At 42.0% G+C, this 19,683-nt stretch overlaps 1 protein-coding gene across 1 annotated transcript; it reads right to left on the bottom strand.

The window, feature by feature from the left end:
* Positions 1 to 1,892: 1,892 nt before the first annotated feature.
* On the bottom strand, positions 1,893 to 19,020 carry LOC110091201 (sulfotransferase 6B1). The gene is made up of 6 exons (XM_020815223.3): positions 18,237 to 19,020; positions 13,708 to 13,892; positions 12,476 to 12,602; positions 7,847 to 7,941; positions 6,256 to 6,442; positions 1,893 to 2,240 (listed from the first exon to the last, which is right to left on the bottom strand). Exons 1-6 carry the CDS (start codon positions 18,373 to 18,375, stop codon positions 2,122 to 2,124), a joined length of 852 nt encoding a protein of 283 aa, XP_020670882.2. The 5' UTR covers positions 18,376 to 19,020; the 3' UTR covers positions 1,893 to 2,121.
* Between the last annotated feature and the right edge of the window lie 663 nt (positions 19,021 to 19,683).

Raw genomic sequence — 19,683 nt, 5'->3', positions numbered from 1 at the left:
TGTGTGGTGTCCTGGAAAAGAACACAGCAAAATGCTTTTTGATGATACTTCAGGACCTTGATTTGCAGAACCATCTCTATCAGGCTTAAGGTTGTTTTAGCAGGCCTGCAATGTAATAGATCATTTGTGAAGTCAAGGTCACTACTCCAGTCATTAGTTAGGTGGCAATAAAGAGTGTGCCTTGGCCTTACTTCACCATTAAACTCCAAATTAAATACACACACACAAACCCTCCCCAAAACATAGACTCTATGTGACTCGGTATGCAACAGATAGTGTCTACAGAGATTTCTTGTTTGTTGTTATTATGTGATGCCAAATTGCCTCCAACTTATAGCAACCCTATAAATGAGCAATCTCCCAATATCCTGTCCTCAACAGCCTTGCTCACCTCTTGTAGGCTCAAGCTTGTGGTCATAAATTAGTGTACTGTATCTATGTGACTCTCGGAGCTGTCACTTCAAGACCATGAAACCTATAGACTTCTGAAACTACATAGAAGACAGAAAGTGGGGAATTAGTCAGAATCAAGTATACGTGATTGCAGGTGGGGATATTTGGCTCATCATTATTACTGCATTTTTCTGTGTATAAGACACCCCCTACTTTTCTAACCCAAAATTTTTTTCCTTGCTAGAATGTGGAGGAGGAAGGCAGGAATCAAAGCGCTTTGATTCCTGCTTTCCCCCTCCACTTTCTTGCGAGGAAAGTCCTTTTCCCCTACACTTCCTTTGTAAAAAGCTGCTTTCCCCCTACACTTTTTGCAATGAAAGTGTAGGGGGAAAGTGATTCCTGCTTTGGCCCTAGACTTTAGTTGCAAAAAGTGTAGGGGAAAAGCAGCTTTTTGCAACAAAAGTGTAGGGGCAAAGCAGGAATCACTTTTCCCCTCCACTTTCGTTGCAAAAACCACTTTAATCCTCTTGCCATACTTCCATGTATAAAATGACCCTCAATTTTTCCTGTAATTATTTTGAGGAAAGTGTCATTTTATACATGGAAAAATACAGTAAATTCTCCCTGCTAAATCTAATTCATAGTGCCACACAGAGGAGGCTCATTGAATGAATGGGGCTTCTTAAATCCCGCATTCCCATAAGTCCCATTGACTCAGTGGATTTAAATTTCAGGAAAGGAGATTGCGACTCAACATTAGAAAGAATTTCTTAACAGAGAGAGCTGTTTGACAGTGGGCTGTCCTGTAGTTTGGTGGATTCTCTGACACTGGAGCTGTTGAAACAGGTTGGATGGCCATGTATTAATGATGCTTTAGGTAGGGATTTTCTGCCTTGGCAGGGGGTTTGGTTTGATGTGGTCCCGGCCAGGCCTACTTGTCTATGATTCCGTGATGATTCTACATGTCTTTTCTAGTTGAGACTAACAGATTTAAGCCCTTGATTCCCCCCCCCCCGGCAAATAAATGCTATTACCTAATCTAAATACTTCTCCTTTAACCTGTAAGGCTTGTATCCTTTGACAACAAAATAGTGTGCAAAGCCATTTCACATCCGACTGTGAACTCTGTCAACCATTCTTAACCTTTTCTGTTTTTTTGGCGATGGCTGTAGGTACAAAGAAATACAGGCCAAATCAGGATGGTATAAATTGAAGAACTGTTTTCAATCTGTGACAAACCCCACACATCAAAAGTGCCAGGCTCCCCAATAAGAATGGCTGAACTATTGGATACAGTTTTCCTTCTAGCTCCGTAAGCAGCCAGGTTAATGTTGGACAGACCACATTGCAGCAGACGGATTGCTTAGCGGATCATGTCCCTGTGTCTGTCGCTCAGTGAGGAAAATGTTCAAGAGCCAAAACATCTCAGGCTCTTCCCACGGTTTATAAATAAGTCATATTTTAAAGAGCAACGGTAAATAATTTCACACAACCCACAATCACATTTAAAAAAAACATGATAAACCTGTTTATTTATTATCGTCTGCATCCTACATCAGAGCCAGCATCCACGTCGCTGCCGGTACCGCTTCTACACGTTCTACACTCCTCTTTAGGAAAGAAAAAAAAAAACTAGTTCATAAATCTGGAAGGCATAAGCCGTTTTAAGGAGTACTGGCCTGCAGCAAACACACTTAATGTGGACTCACCCCCCTGTTTGCCATCGAATCAGTATTCATAAACGAGATGTTTTGCCACTTCGCTGAATGCCATTTTCTTGTTAAATGTCTCTTCAAACATCTGGTTCTGTTTGGGAGTGAAATAGTTCTTCCAGTCACCGACAGCACCTAGAGAATTAATGAGGAAAGAAATGAGTGGCCACAGGGGTACTAGAATGGTTCTTAAGCAGAGGAACTCTGCATGTCTCTCAATATAAAATTACAAGGAGTGTTTGACGTTTGGGATGCTTAGAATGAAAACAAAACAAGCCTGTGAATGGGCCTTTAAAGAAATAGTGCCTGACCACCTTCTCTATCTCCTGAGAAATCTATATATGAGATAGGAAGCAATAATTAGAACTGGATATGGAACAACTGATGGATTCAAAATTGGGAAAGGCGTACGACAAGGCTGTATATTGTCCACCTGCTTATTTAACTTATATGCAGTTCATCATGCGAAAGGCTGAACTGGATGAATCCCAAACCGGAATCAAGATTGCCAGAAGAAATACCAACAACCTCAGATATGCAGATGATATCACTCTGATGGCAGAAAGTGAGGAGGAATTAAAGAACCTCTTAATGAGGGTGAAAGAGGAGAGCGCAAAAAATGGTCTGAAGCTCAACATCAAGAAAACTAAGATCATGGCCACTGGTCCCATCACCTCCTGGCAAATAGAATGGGAAGATATGGAGGCAGTGACAGATTTTACCTTCTTGGGCTCCATGATCACTGCAGATGGTCACAGCAGCCATGAAATTAAAACACGCGTGCTTCTTGGGAGGAAAGTGATGACAAACCTAGATAGCATCTTAAAAAGCAGAAACATCACCTTGCCGACAAAGGTCCGCATAGTCAAAGCTATGGGTTTTCCAGTAGCGATGTATAGAAGTGAGAGCTGGATCATAAAGAAGGCTGACCACCAAAGAATTGATGCTTTTGAATTGTGGTGCTGAAGGAGACTCTTGAGAGTCCCCTGGACTGCAAAGAGAACAAACCTATCCATTCTGAAGGAAATCAACCCTGAGTGCTCACTGGAAGGACAGATCCTGAAGCTGAGGCTCCAATACTTTGGCCATCTCATGAGAAGAAAAGACTCCCTGGAAAAGACACTGATGTGGGGAAAAAGTGAAGGCAAGAGGAGAAGGGGATGACAGAGGACGAGATGGTTGGACAGTGTCATCGAAGCGACCAACATGAAGTTGACCCAACTCCGGGAGGCAGTGGAAGACAGGAGGGCCTGGCATGCTCTGGTCTATGGGGGGTCACGAAGAGTCGGACACGACTGAATGACTAAACAACAAGAAGTGCCAATTGATGATTGATGACAAAAGGGGGCAGGGACTGGTTTGGGGAACTTGAAGCTGTTCTGCTCTGTGAATCATCTGCACTTCTGCTGCATAGCTAGAGGAATTTAACCAAACATTCAAGACTCTGCAACAGTTTTGCCTGGTGATATCAGGAACTTGACTTGAGACCTTCTTTTTCAGAAGCATGAGCTCCGTGCCAGATCAGAGGTTTTCCTTCTCTCCTCAGTCTCCCATCTGATCAATTTTTTTCCTCTGGTCTCTGAGGCGCCAGCATGTTGACCTGTTTTCCTTCAGGTCAGAACACCCAATAAAACGTGCTGTGATTGCAACTTGTTGCAGGGGGAAAAAAACAGTGTCTGGTCTCTGTTTACTTTCAGATAAAAGTCCAGCCACTTTGCCCTGCAGTACTGGGTGTCCCATAGGCGTGCTGGGGAACAGGATGAGAGAGGTTCAGAAAGAAAGATAAGGAAATCCATCTAAGGGATAGGCTGTAATTCTGCCTCATGGGGAGCCCTGAGTCCCTGGAACTAAATCGAAAGCCTTGTCCGGGAATCAGAATCCCACCAGTTATGGGATCTTACTAGGGTTTATGAAAAAAGGCAAGATAACTGGAATGATAAGGGACAGTATTTGATCTTCTGCAAATGGACCTGCCCACAAAGTGAGGCCATGGAACTTTACCCAGATCTCCATTTGACCCCTCCTTTTTAAAGCAACCTTCTAGTTGCATTCCCATGCTCTTTAAAAATGACGCAGAAGGATGTGGAGAGTCTGTCATTGCCTTAATCTCACTGCTTACTACTGCTACTACTGCTACTACTGCTGCTGCTGCTGCTGCTGCTGCTGCTACTACTACTACTACTACTAATAATAATAATAATAATAATAATAATAGTACTACTACTACTACTACTACTACTACTACTACTACTAATACTAATACTAATACTAATAATACTAATAATACTAATACTAATACTAATACTAATACTAATACTAATACTAATACTAATACTAATACTAATAATAATAATAATAATAATAATAATAATAATAATAATAATAATAATAATAATAATAATAATAATAATAATAATAATAATAATAATGTGCTATCAAGTCACACTATTATTATTCCGTTTTATGGTGTTATTCTGTTTTATGGTGACCTTTTTCAGGGTTTTCCGGGTAGAGAATACTCAGAAGTGGTTTCCCATTCCCTTCTTCTGGGAGTATTTTAGGACTGTGTGCAGCTGGCCCAAGGCCACCCAGGCTGGCTCTTCCCCTACGAGGCCCAGGGGGGAATCAAACTCCCAACCTCTGGCTCTTCAGGCAGAAACCTAACTCTCTGGGCTATCCAGCCAGCTCTATACCTTTATTAGACCACTAAAATCTCGTAAACAGAAGCTCGCTTTTGACTACAGAGTAGGCATGGGACTTTAGTTTCTTTTGGACTGAAAATCCCAGAACTCACCAGGAACCCCCCCAAAAAAACAGAATTCTGGGAGATGCAACAAAAAAAAATTAAAGTCAATGGAGCAGATGGCCCTACATGTACACTGGTGGTCTTTGTGAGGCACAGTGCTTTGTGGGAGTTGCAGGGCTTCATGAGAGGAGTAACCTTGTTCCCTTTTAGGTTCTAAAGCAGGCGCCTCCCAGAAAACTACCCCACCCACAAATTCTTGGGGCTCCCACAAAGAGCTGTCTCCCAAGAACCACCAGGCCAGTTTCCTTCTTGAAATGGTGTCCAGAGACACAGTATGCTCTGTGTGGACTTTCACTTTTTGGTGCACCTCCTTAAATTCTGCTGGGGGTGGGTAGGATTCCTATTGAATTCTGAGAGATGCAGTCTAAAATAAATAAAGTCCCATGCCTACTCAAGAGAAGTCTTCATCAGGATGGACCTTACGGAGCTGGGGGTATTGCAGAAGAACCAAATAAGTCCCAAGATCCAAAACCAGATGTTTGGGTTAAATTCAGTAGTTAAATGCATGCTTCAAAATGGCGGCTGCAGAACCAGCTCAGAGGTAGTTGTTTTCAGGTTTCACCTGAGCTAGACAAAGAGTCGCCAGTGCTGACATTTTAGTCCACGTGGTCATGTTTCTGCAGCAGCTTTCACTGTAGGAGCACCGTGTGCGTAAATTATTGAAGTAGATGCTGGTCTTTGTTTTCTGTTTTACAGATGTAGCTTGAAAGGTTAATTATTTAGGTACTTAAAATACTCCTATGGCACAAACTCACTGGAAGGACAGATCTTGAAGCTGAGGCTCCAATCCTTTGGCCATCTCATGAGAAGAGAAGACTCTCTGGAAAAGCCCCTGATGTTGGGAAAGTGTGAAGGCAAGAGGAGAAGGGGACGACAGAGGACGAGATGGATGGGCAGGGTCACTGAAGCTACCAATATGAATTTGACCCAACTCCAGGAGGCAGTGGAAGGCAGGAGGGCCTGGCGTGCTCTGGTCCATGGGGTCACGTGGAGTTGGACACGATTTAACGACTAAACAACAACAACAATGGCACAAAACTCTCCTCTTGTCAGCCTTGATGGCACCTCAAAATCCACCATAAGCCAGCACATGAACCATGGGGTATTCCTCCTCCAGTATGGAGTGAGGACATTCCTCTATGGCTGTAGAAGGAATTGAAAATTTAGCATTCTTTTGCAAATGAAGTGACATTATGTTTCACTATGTTGAGGTGGTAATGCAAGTTAACAATGACTGGGGAAAGGAATTCATTCCATTTAACTAGCTGCAATTCCAATTGTAACTAGTTACATCTAATCTGTGTCACTCATTTGAAGAGGGCCAGCAGGCAAACATCAGATTACCTTTTCGGAATACCAGCTTCCGGACGGACGTGAGCACACAGACTGTCCGACTTGGGTCGTGACTTTCTCTCGCCGTGTTGATTTTCATTTTGGTGAAGGAAGATTTTTCACAGATTTCGTTAATCTTGCCCTCGGAGATGTTGACTCCTAGGAAGGCACTCACTTTCCGAACCACGGTAGGTAGATCCTGGGAAAAGGTAAAAATACCACAGCGGTTTTGAATACTTTTAACTCAGTTCTGATCAGAGTTAAAAGAAGGTAGGGTTAAAAGGAGTTTAAGGCTACAATCCCAAATACGTCCACTAGGGGGTGTAAGCCTCACTGAACAAGGAAGGATTTCAAGAAGATAAGGAAAAATGTCCCTTTGTGTTAGATGTAGCAAATGCTTGTATGCATAGCTGGAAATTCAAGAATAATTTCTAGATTTTAAACATTTCTCACGAGAAGACCTAGAACTGGGCAACCAGTTTGTCTCTCCTTCTGTTGTCCAGGTTCTAACTGTTGATGGGGGTCCTTCTCCTTCCTTATGGGATGTGTGTGCATATATGTGTGTACATTCATGTGTATGTGTGCATATGTGCATTTATTTTGGATTGGGTCCAACCACACATAGTTTGAATCTTGTGAATTTGTATCATGTCTTTATGCGCTTCCCACTGAAATCAGTTGGGGGAGGTTTTTACTTTTGACCGAAATGTGCCTGGCCAACGCAGAGAGAAAGTTAATACATGATTCTTAGCTAATATTAGTCATGAGGGATCAGATCATAAAACTAATTCACAGGGTTAATGTTTGACACTTTTTTTTTCAGCTCTAAATTTGTCCTAATCAGTCAAGGGCACTTAACGATAATTAAACGGAGAGTGGAAAACTACAGCGTCATGGCGAACATTGCCGTTTAGAAAAGCCAGCTCCCCATGTTTTAGCAAGGTTTGGAAATACAGGCTATGGAGATGACAAGGTAAAGGAGGCGACGTTCTGGAGAGGACCCTAGTTTCCTTCCCTCTCACTGAGAGCCAGTAGGATTGTTGGAAGAGTTTCAGCTCCCACCGATGGTGCTCTACCAAGGGACTATAGGTCTTCACCCCCAAGGATGAACAACAAAGACATAAACAGTTGCCATGTTGAGATGGACTGTTGTGGACCTTCGGCCCAGGAGAACTGAGATTACACTTCCAAAGTTCTTGTTCAGTCAACCCTGTCCCACAAGGTGGTTGTGAGGAGTACTGTGGGTGGGTCAGCAGGGCTAGGAACCCTAACCCTAACCTTTCTGGAAGGAAAGGTGAGATCAGAATGAAAGCTGGCAAACATTTGATCTTTGATTTTCAAGCAAAGCACTTCCAGAGGCAGCTTCTCAGCATTATAAATAATATAAATAACATATAATATACTGTATATAATTACCCGTATTTTTCGCTCCATAAGACGCACCTTTCCATAAGACGCACCGATTTTTTAGGAGAAGAAAACAGGAAAATATAATCTGTTTTCTTCGCTCCATAAGATGCACAGACTTTCCACCCCCCTGTTTTGTGGGAAAAAAGTGAGTCTTATGGTACAAAAAATACAGTATATATCTCTATCTACCTACCTTTTTCATGTCTTCGTAGAACAAGAACAGGGTGTTCTTCTCATTTTTGTGTTTCTCCCAGCTTAAAACGTGATCAAACCATGATCCACAGACAACTGTAAAAGGAGAATAAAAATAAGATTTTTGTGAATCCTACCAAAGATTTGTGGCTTGGGACTCTCTCTCTCAGATGGGGCATTTTGTCCCTTCCCTCTTTCTACCACCTGGAACTAAGATTCATGTCTACAGTTCTCTTTTAACCCACTTCTCTTTAAAACATCTTTAGAAATCTTTTCAGAAAAATATATAAAATAAAGGAATCCATTTCCCTGCAAGAGCTTCTCAGTTTGATCTCTTCAAAGAGGGAGGAGGAGGAGAACAGGATGTGGTGTAAATTGAACACCTCTCACAGGAAAACTCTCTCTCTGCAGACCTGAACTTTCATGGAAAATGCCACCAGTGGTAAACTCTGTCCCTCTGGAATGAAGTGAGGCTAAAAATGAAACATGCTTTGGATGAACTTTGTGTGTATGGCGGGAAATATACTAATAAAATCAATACAGAACCTAGTAAATGCTAAGTCTAGAGGAGACCCTAAAGAGCCCCTGAAGTGTTGTATCACGAACAAAAAAAAAAAAACAAGCACAACTCTGTACATATCTGTTCTATGGCATCTTCATGGACTCAGGAATACGAGGAACCACTCAACATTGGGTGCATCAAGATGGCTGAATTATCCTGGCTTGGATCTGTCTAGATCCCGCTTCGTTGGATTGCTCTGAGGTGCAGGATGTCATTTGGAGTGATTGTTGCATCTGCATGCAAGGGTCCACCGCTCCTCACCTCAATCTCCCCCCCTTCAATATGATCAAAACTTCTGTCCCTTTAAAGGGAAAGTGTCACAATTCTCAAGATCGTTAAGCAGCATAGACAAAGCACAGAGGAGACAGTAAAGGGATTTTTTGTTCTGTTTTGTAGGGAAAGGAAACAAAACAAAGTAAAGCACTCCCTCTCCTGTCTCTTCCTCCATGATTTTCCCAAGCCACTTAGTGATCTGGACAAATGGGAAGTTTCGGTTTATTTGCAAAGGGGAAGAGAGCTGAAGCTTCCCATTTCATTTTAGTTGTAGTTAAGTGACACAGTGCATCAGCGATGCTTTGACAGGGTTTTCCATTTCACGAGATTGTTAAGCAGCTTCAGCAAAGCGGCAGTCAGCTGAGCCTCTCTGGTTCATTTCCAGTGATCACACCTGCTGGAACTGAACCAAAATGGAGTGATTCTACCCACACCAAAAAACACAGTAGCCCCTAACAGGGACCAAAAAAGGTACAGGTAGGCATCAGTCATGGGCAGGCTGGCTCAAGATGGCATGCACGTCATGTGATCACGAGGAAAAGTTGCAAACCACCCTGTCCTCAACCTAGACCAAACAGTGGGATAAATGCCAATCTGATTGCAGCCATTATCTACTCAGAGTGTACAATATCAGGGAGAGAGTCTATTTCAGCTCAACATGAAGATACTGGGGCATGAACCCTAGACTTTTCATCTGAAAGGCCTCTGCTCTGCTATTAATTTATAGTCTTTTGATTCTCAATTGAAGCAGAATAGCAGCAGTGACTATCTTCATAGCTGGCTCTGTTGACTGTCAGAAGCCATGGAGGCCATCAGTGGCTATGAGTCATGAGGGCTATGATAAACATAGCAGAACCCAAGTGATTTACTGTTTCAGACTACCACGCTCCAAATCCCAAGGATTCTGAGAATTGCAATACTCAAAAATAATATTTCCAAGCTCTGAAACTCAGTGTGGAGAACATGATGTGCTCTTTAGGATGGGATTTTCAGATTTTCTGGACTACAGATGCCATCATTTTCCATTCCATCTCTAAGTCAACTCCCTCCTTCCCTATTCATCTGATCAAACTGATCTTTGCAACTTCTCTTTAAGAAAAGGTGGGATGGAACAGGGAAGGTTGACTAAGGTCAAGTGAAGGCACCCCAGACTTTTCCATAACTGGGAATGGCACTAGTGAGGTTTTTGACACTGTCCCATCAGTTTATAGTTTCTTTTCACCCTGAGCTTGAATCCGAAGGCATGGGAAGTCACAAATCCCATGCTCCTCCACAAGGAAATGATGTGTTAAAGTTCTCAGAGTAGATTAGCCCTCCCAAATTTAGCATCCTCCAGTTACGTTGTACTAAAGGTCCCATTGTCCTTAGCCTTGATTAGAGACAATGGGATTTGTGGTTGCCACATCTGGAAGATATAAGGATAGGGAAAATTCCAGTAGATGATCACAGCTGTGTCTACCTTCCTTCCCTCAAATTATTAAAACACCTTCATTAGGTCACCTTTTTTCCTAGATCGATGATATCCATTTTGAAACGAGACAACTCAATCTTCAGCATGCAGCCGCACCATAGCCGTATAAAACAAGGTACAACGATGGCACCGGTTTAACTTGTAACCCCCTTTGTAATCAACACTAGCATACAGTTGGTCCTGTGTAGTTACCACCCAGTGGCCCAAATCCTGTTAAGTATTCCCACCAGCATGATGCAGTTGGTATAAATCTTGTTGGCAAAAGGCTGCAAGTGAGTCAATCATTGTAGGCATTTGCTATTCTGAGCTAGCTGTGCACCTCAGCATACAACACCTAATGCCTACACAAACTTCGCAAGTTAAGCAATTCACCAGCAAAGTTCTCACCAGCTGTGTTATGCCAGCATAGTAAACACTCAATAGGTTTTTGGTCAGGGATTTGAGATTTTTACTGATTTACCTACCCTAAGATCATGACATCACTTCCTTTGTTAGGGTCCGAACCTCATCTACATACATGTAAATTTAGCTTTTCTTTTGGGAGCAGTATGAATTACTTTGCATTCACTAAGACCGAACCACGTTTTCCACTTGGTGGTTCATTCACCTTGTTTTGGAAAGGTTCTTTTGTGGCACCTTTGCACCTGTCCTGGGTTTTTAGCACCCAGAATAAAAAGCTCCTTCCCATACGGGTCGATCCAATGCAGAATATTTCTGAATGAGTTAAATAATATCCATTCTTTTAAAAAAATCCTTGAGGGCATTTACTTTATATTGTCCTAATTGTGAGAATATGCAGTGGCTCTTCCACCGTCTTTTCTCCTATTTAACATATAAATATTTTCACGAGAGGACTTGTCCTCTTACTCTATGATAACTAAATTGACATGTTGCCCTCTAGCTAAACCAGGAGCCAGGGAGGCAGGCATCTCAGGGCATACTGTAAATTATCATTATTTCTTTATGTTACATTACAGATCAAAATGTCCCTTGGTTTTTTCCATCGTTAATGACACCTTCTTTTTTTCCCCCTGCTTGGTTGATCTTTGGAGCACCAGCTCCACGGGGACAAATGTTTACAGCCGTGCCATAAATTGGTGTGAGCAGTAGTTAGATAACAAGAACAAGACCCTTATAGTCTTGACCTCAACAGAGTATTAAAGGACCTGCAATAAAAACAGATCATGGGGACATGGATGTGGAAATTCAAAATCACCAACAGGGATACAAGGCAAAAGGTATTGAGAATACAAGTCTCCATATACAAAGGCCAACCTTCTATGAGTTTAGAAGATGGGGGGGGGCACACATGCACCCCACAGATATTTTGGGTTTCCAGATATCTGGGGTCGCAGCAGCCCTAAGCAACTGCGATTGTGGAAGTCAACAGCCAAAAGATCAAGAGAATTGACATTTCTCCTCCTTAGAACAGCTCTCGAAAATGTTATTTTTGGCACATCAACTTTCAGAATAAAGAACTGGCTAGACCGCTCAGTTGGGAGGAGCAGCTGGCCATGGAAGTGGGAGCTGGGAATTCAAGTCGACGCTGTGACTTCTGGGAGAACAACCAGTGTGGTATTCATGGGTAACGTGTTGGACTATGACTCGGGAGACCTGGGTTCAAATCTCTGCTTAATCACTGGGAGGGATTGTAATGATAAACCACGCCATGAACATATCACATACTTGAAGACCCTGTTTGAAAGAAGCAATTCATAACAACACTGGCAACAACTCCCAGAATACTCCAGCCCACATGTAAATGTAAATTTTCCAAGCTCTGGCTTGCAGGTTTAGTTCTTTTGGGGAGACGTGAAGAAATAAAAACAAATGTAAAGGTAAAGGTTCCCCTTGACATTTTGTCCAGTCGTGTCTGACTCTAGGGCGCGATGCTTATCCCCGTTTCCAAGCCATAGAGCCAGCGTTTGTCCAAAGACAGTTTCCGTGGTCACGTGGCCAGTGCGACTTAGACACGGAACACTGTTAAAAAACAAATGTACACTGTAAGGAAAGAGTGGGACCTCTTCCCAAAACCATGGAGATAGACCTGGCATATAGGCTCAGCATTCCTGGAGTCTCTCAAGGCCCACGTCAAGATGTTTGAATTTCTAAGAACCACTGTTACAGAGGAGATAATGTGTTTGATGAGGCTCAGGAGACCTGGATTCAAATCCCCACTCAGACGAATTGGAAGACCATTCCTTGGACATCTCACGTACTTCAAAAGCCCCTTGAGGGTTGCCATAAGTCAGGAGTGACTTGACAGCACAACAAAACCTTTGAATTTGGAAGGAGAACGGGGGATGGGGCGCACTCGGTCTTACCATCTCCTTTTAAAAACATCTCCAGGAAACGAGGCCAGGAATCAACCGTGGGAAGATTGGGATTCTCTTTGTAGTAATGATACATGGAAACAGCAATGTCTTTTGGGTTTCTGATTAAGTAAATAACCTACGAAATAAGACAACACATTAGTAGGAAAGCAGGAAGCTTGTCTTATATGGAATCTGGCCATGGATCTACCTAGTTCCAAATCGTTTATGTGAGAGGAGAACCTCCGTCCCACAAACCTAAGCCAGCCAAACAAGGAAAAGGGCAGGAGAACAGAGCATAACGTAGCTAATGTGTCTGAAACCAGGGGGTGATGTCCTCACCTCCAGACCCACACGGCTTTCAAAGGGGTGGCCTGAGATACCCAGTGTATGCCACTGAGTGACAGCCTTCCCTAGATCATGATCTGGATCAAATCTTCTGCTTATACAGTATATTACTTTGGAATCAAGGTCTTGCTATATAACTAGGTCTGGCTTGCCACAACACACTTTAAGAGATAGACTCTTTCTGTAGCCCTTTGAAAAACTTCCCCAGGCTGGCCGCTCATGTGCCATGGAAGGAGCAGAGGACAGAGGGACGAATCAGTGATTTGTGGGGTGATCAGACTTAGGAAAGTTCACCATGAAATACAATCCGTTCCCATTGCTCTTTATAGTATTCAAATTTTAATTTACTGCCATTACTCCATATCGTGCTTTAAAAGTAACTTATTGCGTTGCTTGTTCCAGTGCCCACTGGTTTTCTGCTACTTTGTGTTATGCTACCCATAAGAGAATGGTATAGAAATTGATAACAAAATATATCTTCAAAAAAACCCCTTTAAAAATAATGTTGAAAGCTACCTACTAGATAGAGGGTCCAATGATAAATCAAAGCCTAGGGAAGAGTTAAATTCTCTCTCTGCTCCACGCTTTATGGTCCTTAGTCATGATTAAGGGTGCACATGAAATTTAGCTTGAAAGAAAAGATTTGTGGAGCTTTTGAACACCGGAGTTCATGACCACTTTGTGTGTGTGTGTACACACACACACACACACAGACACACACACAGACACACACAAGTACAGCTGGATCCAGACCATAGTGTGTGCATATTTGCAATTTATATTGTAATTGGCTTATTGCAAAACAGTGCCAAATTTTGGAAATCACGGTGCACAGCTAAACGAACAGTAGACATTGGGCCTCAGCCGGAATTGGTAGTAATGGAAGTGTATCTTACCTTGCATTTCTTAAGCCTGAAAGTGGGCGGCAACATGTTGCCATCCAGATGGGTTGGGATGATTCTCTTACAGGAAAGGCAGTTCAGCTGGTCCAGCCTGGAGACGTCTCCAAATTCAATGGGTGAAGTGAGAGCCACTCGGGAAGCATAGAGGTGCATTAAGATTTCAGCAAGCCAGTGGGTCCCTGCAGCAGAGAAGAGCAGAAGGGGGTCTTAAAAATCACCCACATGCGAAATTAAAGTGCCAGGTGGGATACAGAGACTGTGGACAGAGGAAGGCCACAATGGACCTCCTGTTTGGTCAGAAGATGATAACCCCAAGTGACCAGAGAGATAGGTCTGAACAGGACACTCGTCCCTTGAATTGCATGGGTCTGAGTAGCATGGTTTTGGTGGTGCACGGATTAGTTTTCAACCAATCAAATAAATAAATATTTCTCTAAATAAATAAATATTCAATAAATAAATATTCGATAAATCATTAGGCATCCTTCAGCCTCGAGAGACTATGGTAACGTGCTCTGAATAGAGGTCTTGGAACAGCGTCTAGTGTGGCTGAGAAGGCCAATTCGAGAGTGACCATCCCTTCCACACTGAAGAGAAATGCAGTCTGTACCCTGTCTAGCTCCCTGATTTTGCTGCTTTCGTGACTGCCTCTTTGCCTTGGCCTGCTGGACAAGGGTCTCTTCAAATTGGGAGAGGCCGTGATGCACTGCCTGCATCCAGGCTGAATGCTCAGATGTCAGAGTTTCCCATCTGTTGAGGTCCATTCCTAAGGCCTTCAGATCCCGCTTGCAGATCTCCTTGTATCGAAGCTGTGCAATTCATTCATTCATTCATTCATTCATTCATTCATTCATTCATTCATTCATTCATTCATTCATTCATTCATTCAATACTATGCTGCTATTTGCCTGCAGGACGTAGCCTGAGAAAGATGGGTCTCGAACTTACCACAGCCCCTATGGTTGGCGCTGTGGTGGCGCATGGCCAACTCCCTCTCTTGGCATGGGAGCTCCATGTGGTGGCTGGGAAGGGGCATGCCGGGTGGCTGACATGGATCAGGGGAGGGACTGTGACATTGAGAGATTGCGCCTCTGCTTTCTCCGTCTGAAAGAGTCTTTTTTGTGTGTGTGTTCTTTAGCTGCCTTTAGGTGTGCATTAATCAACAGTGTATTCTTTTGTGTTTTTAGGGCATGAGTTTTATATGTATATGGATTTTGAACCTTACAAGGGGGTTTGGCGCCCCTAACCCCAGCATTGTTGAAGGGAGGTGTGTAGTAACTTTCACGGCCTCGCTTTCAAGTTGGCTGCAAACACACCTTTCCAAAAAAGAATCAGGCAAATTTTGTTGATTTTGTTTGCCATTTGTATTAATATTTATACATGGTTGTTGTAGGTTTTTCGGGCTGACTGGCTGTGTTCTAGAACATGGCCAGACAGCCTGAAAAACCTACAACAACCATCGGATCCTGGTCGTGAAAGCCTTCGAGAATACAATATTTGTACACTTACTGTTTTTAGCTTTTAAATATTGTCTTTTAAAGGGGGGGTCAGCTGCTTTGGATCCTTTTTTTTTATTTCAAACAAGCAAGCAAACAAATATTGCTGCTCATATTATTACTACAAGCTTTTTTTAATGTGATATTTGTCAAGAATTGTATGAGCTGTTCTGTATACAGGTCAAAATTGCCCACATATAGTCAATAATTAATACATTCAAGCCCCTGCTCAACAGATTGCTCATGGTGTGCTTGTCCTCTTGTTGTGTATTCTTTCTGAATCAATTTACCCATTCCAACGTCCATGCTTCTTTCAACCAGGTATGTACAGAGTCAAATGTTTTCATCTCCTTGCAGTGCCAAAACCTCCCTATCGCTTGTGATTGCAGGATTCGTTTTATGCGGGAGATTTTCCTCCAATCCCACTAACAATGACAAGAGTAACAATTCACCTTTCACCTCCAACTGACTGTCCAATTATACTATCCACCATACTTGACTCATCTTTCCAACATTTGTGCAACTTTGGACACTCCAGCCAGCAAGCGTGTGCCTTTGGTTCTACATTCCCTTTGTCATAAGGGCAATTGCACTATGTTTTACGTTGGGTAGCAGCTTCCAAACAACATTACCCAGGGTCTTGTGAACTAAAGGTAAAGGTAAAGGTTCCCCTTAACAATTTGTCCCATTGTGTCTAACTCTAGGGGGCAGTGCTCATCTCCATTTCCAACCCATAGAGCCAGCACTGTACTACTGTACTTGGTCTTCTGACCTTGCAGTACAGAGGCTTCTGTGGTTTAACCTGCAGTGCCACCACGTCCCTTCTGTTAACTAAAAGATTAGCCTTGTTTTATTGAGTTCCTCCACCTCATTTGCCCTTTTCCTCCTTCCACTTTTCCTAACATAATTGCAGTATCTTTTTCAGTGAGCACTGTCTTCTCATGATAGAGCCAACATAGTAATGTAATGTAATATAATGTAATGTAATGTAATGTATAATATAATATAATATAATATAATATAATATAATATAATATAATATAATATAATATAATATAATATAATATAATATAATATAATATAATATAATATGTGGTGTCAATTCTGACTTATCGTGACCCTTTTTAGGGCTTTCCAGGTAGAGAGTACTCTTTCTGGGACTGTGCAGCTTGCCCAAGGCCACTCAGGCTGGCTCTAATTGCAGGAGGCACTGTTGGGAATCGAACTCCCAACCTCTGGCCCCCTAGCCAGATGTGTAAACAACAGAGCTATAAAATAGATTAATATATATTAATATAAGCCTTAGTCACAAATATTTCTCAAGAACGGGGTTGAAAATAGGTACAGATAGAGCACAACTGAGTCATTAAATATCCCATATTTTCAGAATGAAGAAAAGATGGAAGTGTAGTTTCCAACGAGGTCCTTAAACTCTGGCTGCCAGACTTGAGATAAGGATTCAGATGTGTGCTCTTGCATACAACATTTTTCTCTGCACTTAGGAAGTCTAGACTGCAGTGTGCACTTGCGCCTGTTTGCTGAGCAGAGTTTAATCAGATGGATCCTCCTGCAGGGATCAGGAAAGTTACTTTTTATAGCAACAGTCAAAAAAAGTAACTTCCCCAAGCTATGGCCCTGACACACCTTGACCACAACACTGAGATTAAGATGTAAGAACAGGAGAAGACCCCTGTTGGATCAGACAAAGGATTCTGGAGTCCAGCAACTAGAGAACTGCGGAATATCTACTTGTAGAACACAAGGGCAATATCATTCTCTCATCTATGATCTCCATTGACTGGGACTAAGAGTCATCATGACTCTGATACAAGAGGTTGCTAGAGATCCATCACAATTAGCAGTCACTGATGGTCTAATGCTCCAAGAATTTGTCTAATGCTCCTTTAATGCCACCTCTACCTTCTGCTGTTGTTAATTCCAGAGCTGAACAACACACTGTTGCATGAAAGATATTCCCTTCTAGCTCTCTTTTAACTGTTCTGCTTCACTGGATGATGCAGGTTTCATCGAATAATGAAGTTGGAAGGGGCCTATAAGGCCATTGAGTCCAACCCCCTGCTCCAGGCAGGAATCCAAATCGAAGCGGATTGGGTGGTTCAGTTTTTTTCTTGAATGCCTCCAGCGTTGGGAGCACTCAACCCCTCCCAATGTACAAATGTTTCCATTGACGTACTGCTCTAACAGTTAAGACATTTTTCCTGATATTCAGCCAAAATCTGGTTTCCTGTAACTTGAGTCCATTATTACGTACCCTGCACTCTGGGATGATTGAGAACAGATTCTGCATGACTAGAGAATGTATGACTAGAGAATTCAACTGTTCAAGCCCTTGACAGTTTGAACCACCATTTCTGTACCTTGCTATATCCTTTGTAAAAGTAGATCAGTATAAAAAGATTGTGGTAGTACATGGTCCATAACCATATCAAAATTCTTGTTTGGCTGTCCTCTTGAATATCCATCAAATCCCTGAATATAAGATAGGGTCTTATATTAGTTTTTGCTCCAAAAATGCAGTAGGGCTTATTTTTATTTTTTTCCCCCCAAGTACAACTATCTACATTGATTCAAATGCATTCATGTCATCTTCTGGTTGCTGCACAAGGTTGGAGGGCTTATTTTTGGGGTAAGGCTTATATTATGAGCATCCTGAAAAATCATACTAGGGCTTATTTTCAAGTTAGGGCTTATTTTTGGGGAAACAGGGTAGTCCTTCCCAAAGAGAGCTTGGAACAGACATTAAAACACAAACAAAACTAAACAAAACAAAAAAACTACAGTCCCCATAGTCCTTAGTAGCCATGTTGACTGGGAGATTCTAGGATTTACAGCAGCATTTCCATGCTCTTTTCTTATAAAATCAAGCATTTGCACATCCTTTAAAACAGCAGTTTTCCCTGATTTCCTCTCTCTTATACATACCACTTTCTACTCAAGGAAACGAAACCGAAAATAGCACATTGTTCATTAGAAATCCCTCCACACAAGTTTCAGACAAGACTTTACCAGACTTTGGGTAGGAAACCAAGAGAACATCATCTTCTCTAGCATTGAATGTAACCAGGGATTTTAAAAGCTCCGGAGATGATCTGGTAGTGAAAGTAATTCCATTGAACCTATATATGAGGTCTTCTTCTTGTGACATTTCTAATGTCTTTCCTGTGGTCTTGATGTATCAGATCCAGCTGGAGAGCATAACAGAGAGCATGCAAGTCAGAGGGTTGAAAGTGAGAAGGTGGTATTTAAAAAAAACTGGACACATTTATGTACCTTGAGACCTCTTGAAAAACTTTTAAGGGCGTATGGCTTATCTTTATGGATTACAATAAATGGAACATGCTGTAAAGCAATATAAAGGTTATCCAGATAAACAGCACTAGATATACCTCTTTACATATATATTTAAAAAAGAACCTTGGTTCTGTGGGATCTGATTTTTTTTTTTTTTGCAGGTAAATAAGTGAGACAAACTAAGAGTTTAAAATAATCATAGTTGGAAATGAACACATTTGCAGAATGGTTGTTAACAAACAAGCTGAAATCCTGTTGCTTAAGATGGAAAGCTGCACAAGAGTTGGCTCACTGAATGACTTGGGATTTGATGGAACAATTCCTCTGCAAATCCCATTGGATCAATTATTCGATGTAGTAAGTCACAGCTGGCATCGACCCATTTGAAGCAATGGACCTTATAGAGGAGATGGTCCATCAAAGCCTTACTGATTCAGTGGATCTACTCCATGGCAACACAAAGCACAGCCAGGTGAGCATATAGCTCACTATTTGGAACACTTTTGGTGCACTTTGGTTTGAATCAAATTATGGCGTCTACACATGTTTGACTTAGAGCAATCCATCCCACTCTCCTTTTTAGAGCTGCACCACTCCGTTTTGGCTACAGGGTTTTTGGTGCAATTTGAAGCCCTCCTCGTTATCCCGTTCTGTAGCCCATGTGGGTAGTTAGCTTGCACCCAAATAGAGCTGTAGGTGATGTTATCTGAGGTGATAACCCTGTGATGTTTTTGGTGGGCTGTGACATTGAAAGGGATAACGGAGAATCCCTCTCCTCTATTTTCATCTCCTCTACCATTTTAAATATTTTAATCTATATTTTCCTATTGAGACAGCGCTATTCTAGATAAACAAGATACATTGGCAATATTACGTGTATTATGCTAGGTAGATGCATTGCTGTTGTGCTATGTTACTTAATTTATTTAACAAAATAGAGGAAAATCATCAGGACCCACTGAATGATGACTACGAGAAAAGGCAGGGAAGGGGAGTGTCATTAATTGAAAGGGGGACAAATTGGAGTGATCCAAAGAACTGTCTGGACATTTCTCATGGGAGAAGAAATATTGATCACTGTGAACGGAAGGATTGCTCAAGAGAGAGATAAAATAGAAGAACCCTTTAAGTGCAAAACTTCCCCTGTCTGGACATGCCCTTA

Source organism: Pogona vitticeps, chromosome 5 (assembly GCF_051106095.1).
Source record: "Pogona vitticeps strain Pit_001003342236 chromosome 5, PviZW2.1, whole genome shotgun sequence".
Taxonomy (NCBI): Eukaryota; Metazoa; Chordata; class Lepidosauria; order Squamata; family Agamidae; genus Pogona; species Pogona vitticeps.
The sequence above is the reverse complement of the archived record's forward strand: the minus strand, read 5'-3'. Positions and strand labels throughout refer to the sequence as shown.

Bases quoted from the DNA above. Each gene is read 5' to 3' on its own strand.
- LOC110091201 (XM_020815223.3), bottom strand. From the start codon at position 18,375: ATGTCACAAGAAGAAGACCTCATATATAGGTTCAATGGAATTACTTTC. The intron at 7,942-12,475 runs GTAAGACCGAGT...CTCCTTTTACAG, and splicing joins GATGTTTTTAAAAGGAGATG to TTGTCTGTGGATCATGGTTT. The intron at 2,241-6,255 runs GTAATCTGATGT...TTAATTCTCTAG, and splicing joins GAAGCTGGTATTCCGAAAAG to GTGCTGTCGGTGACTGGAAG.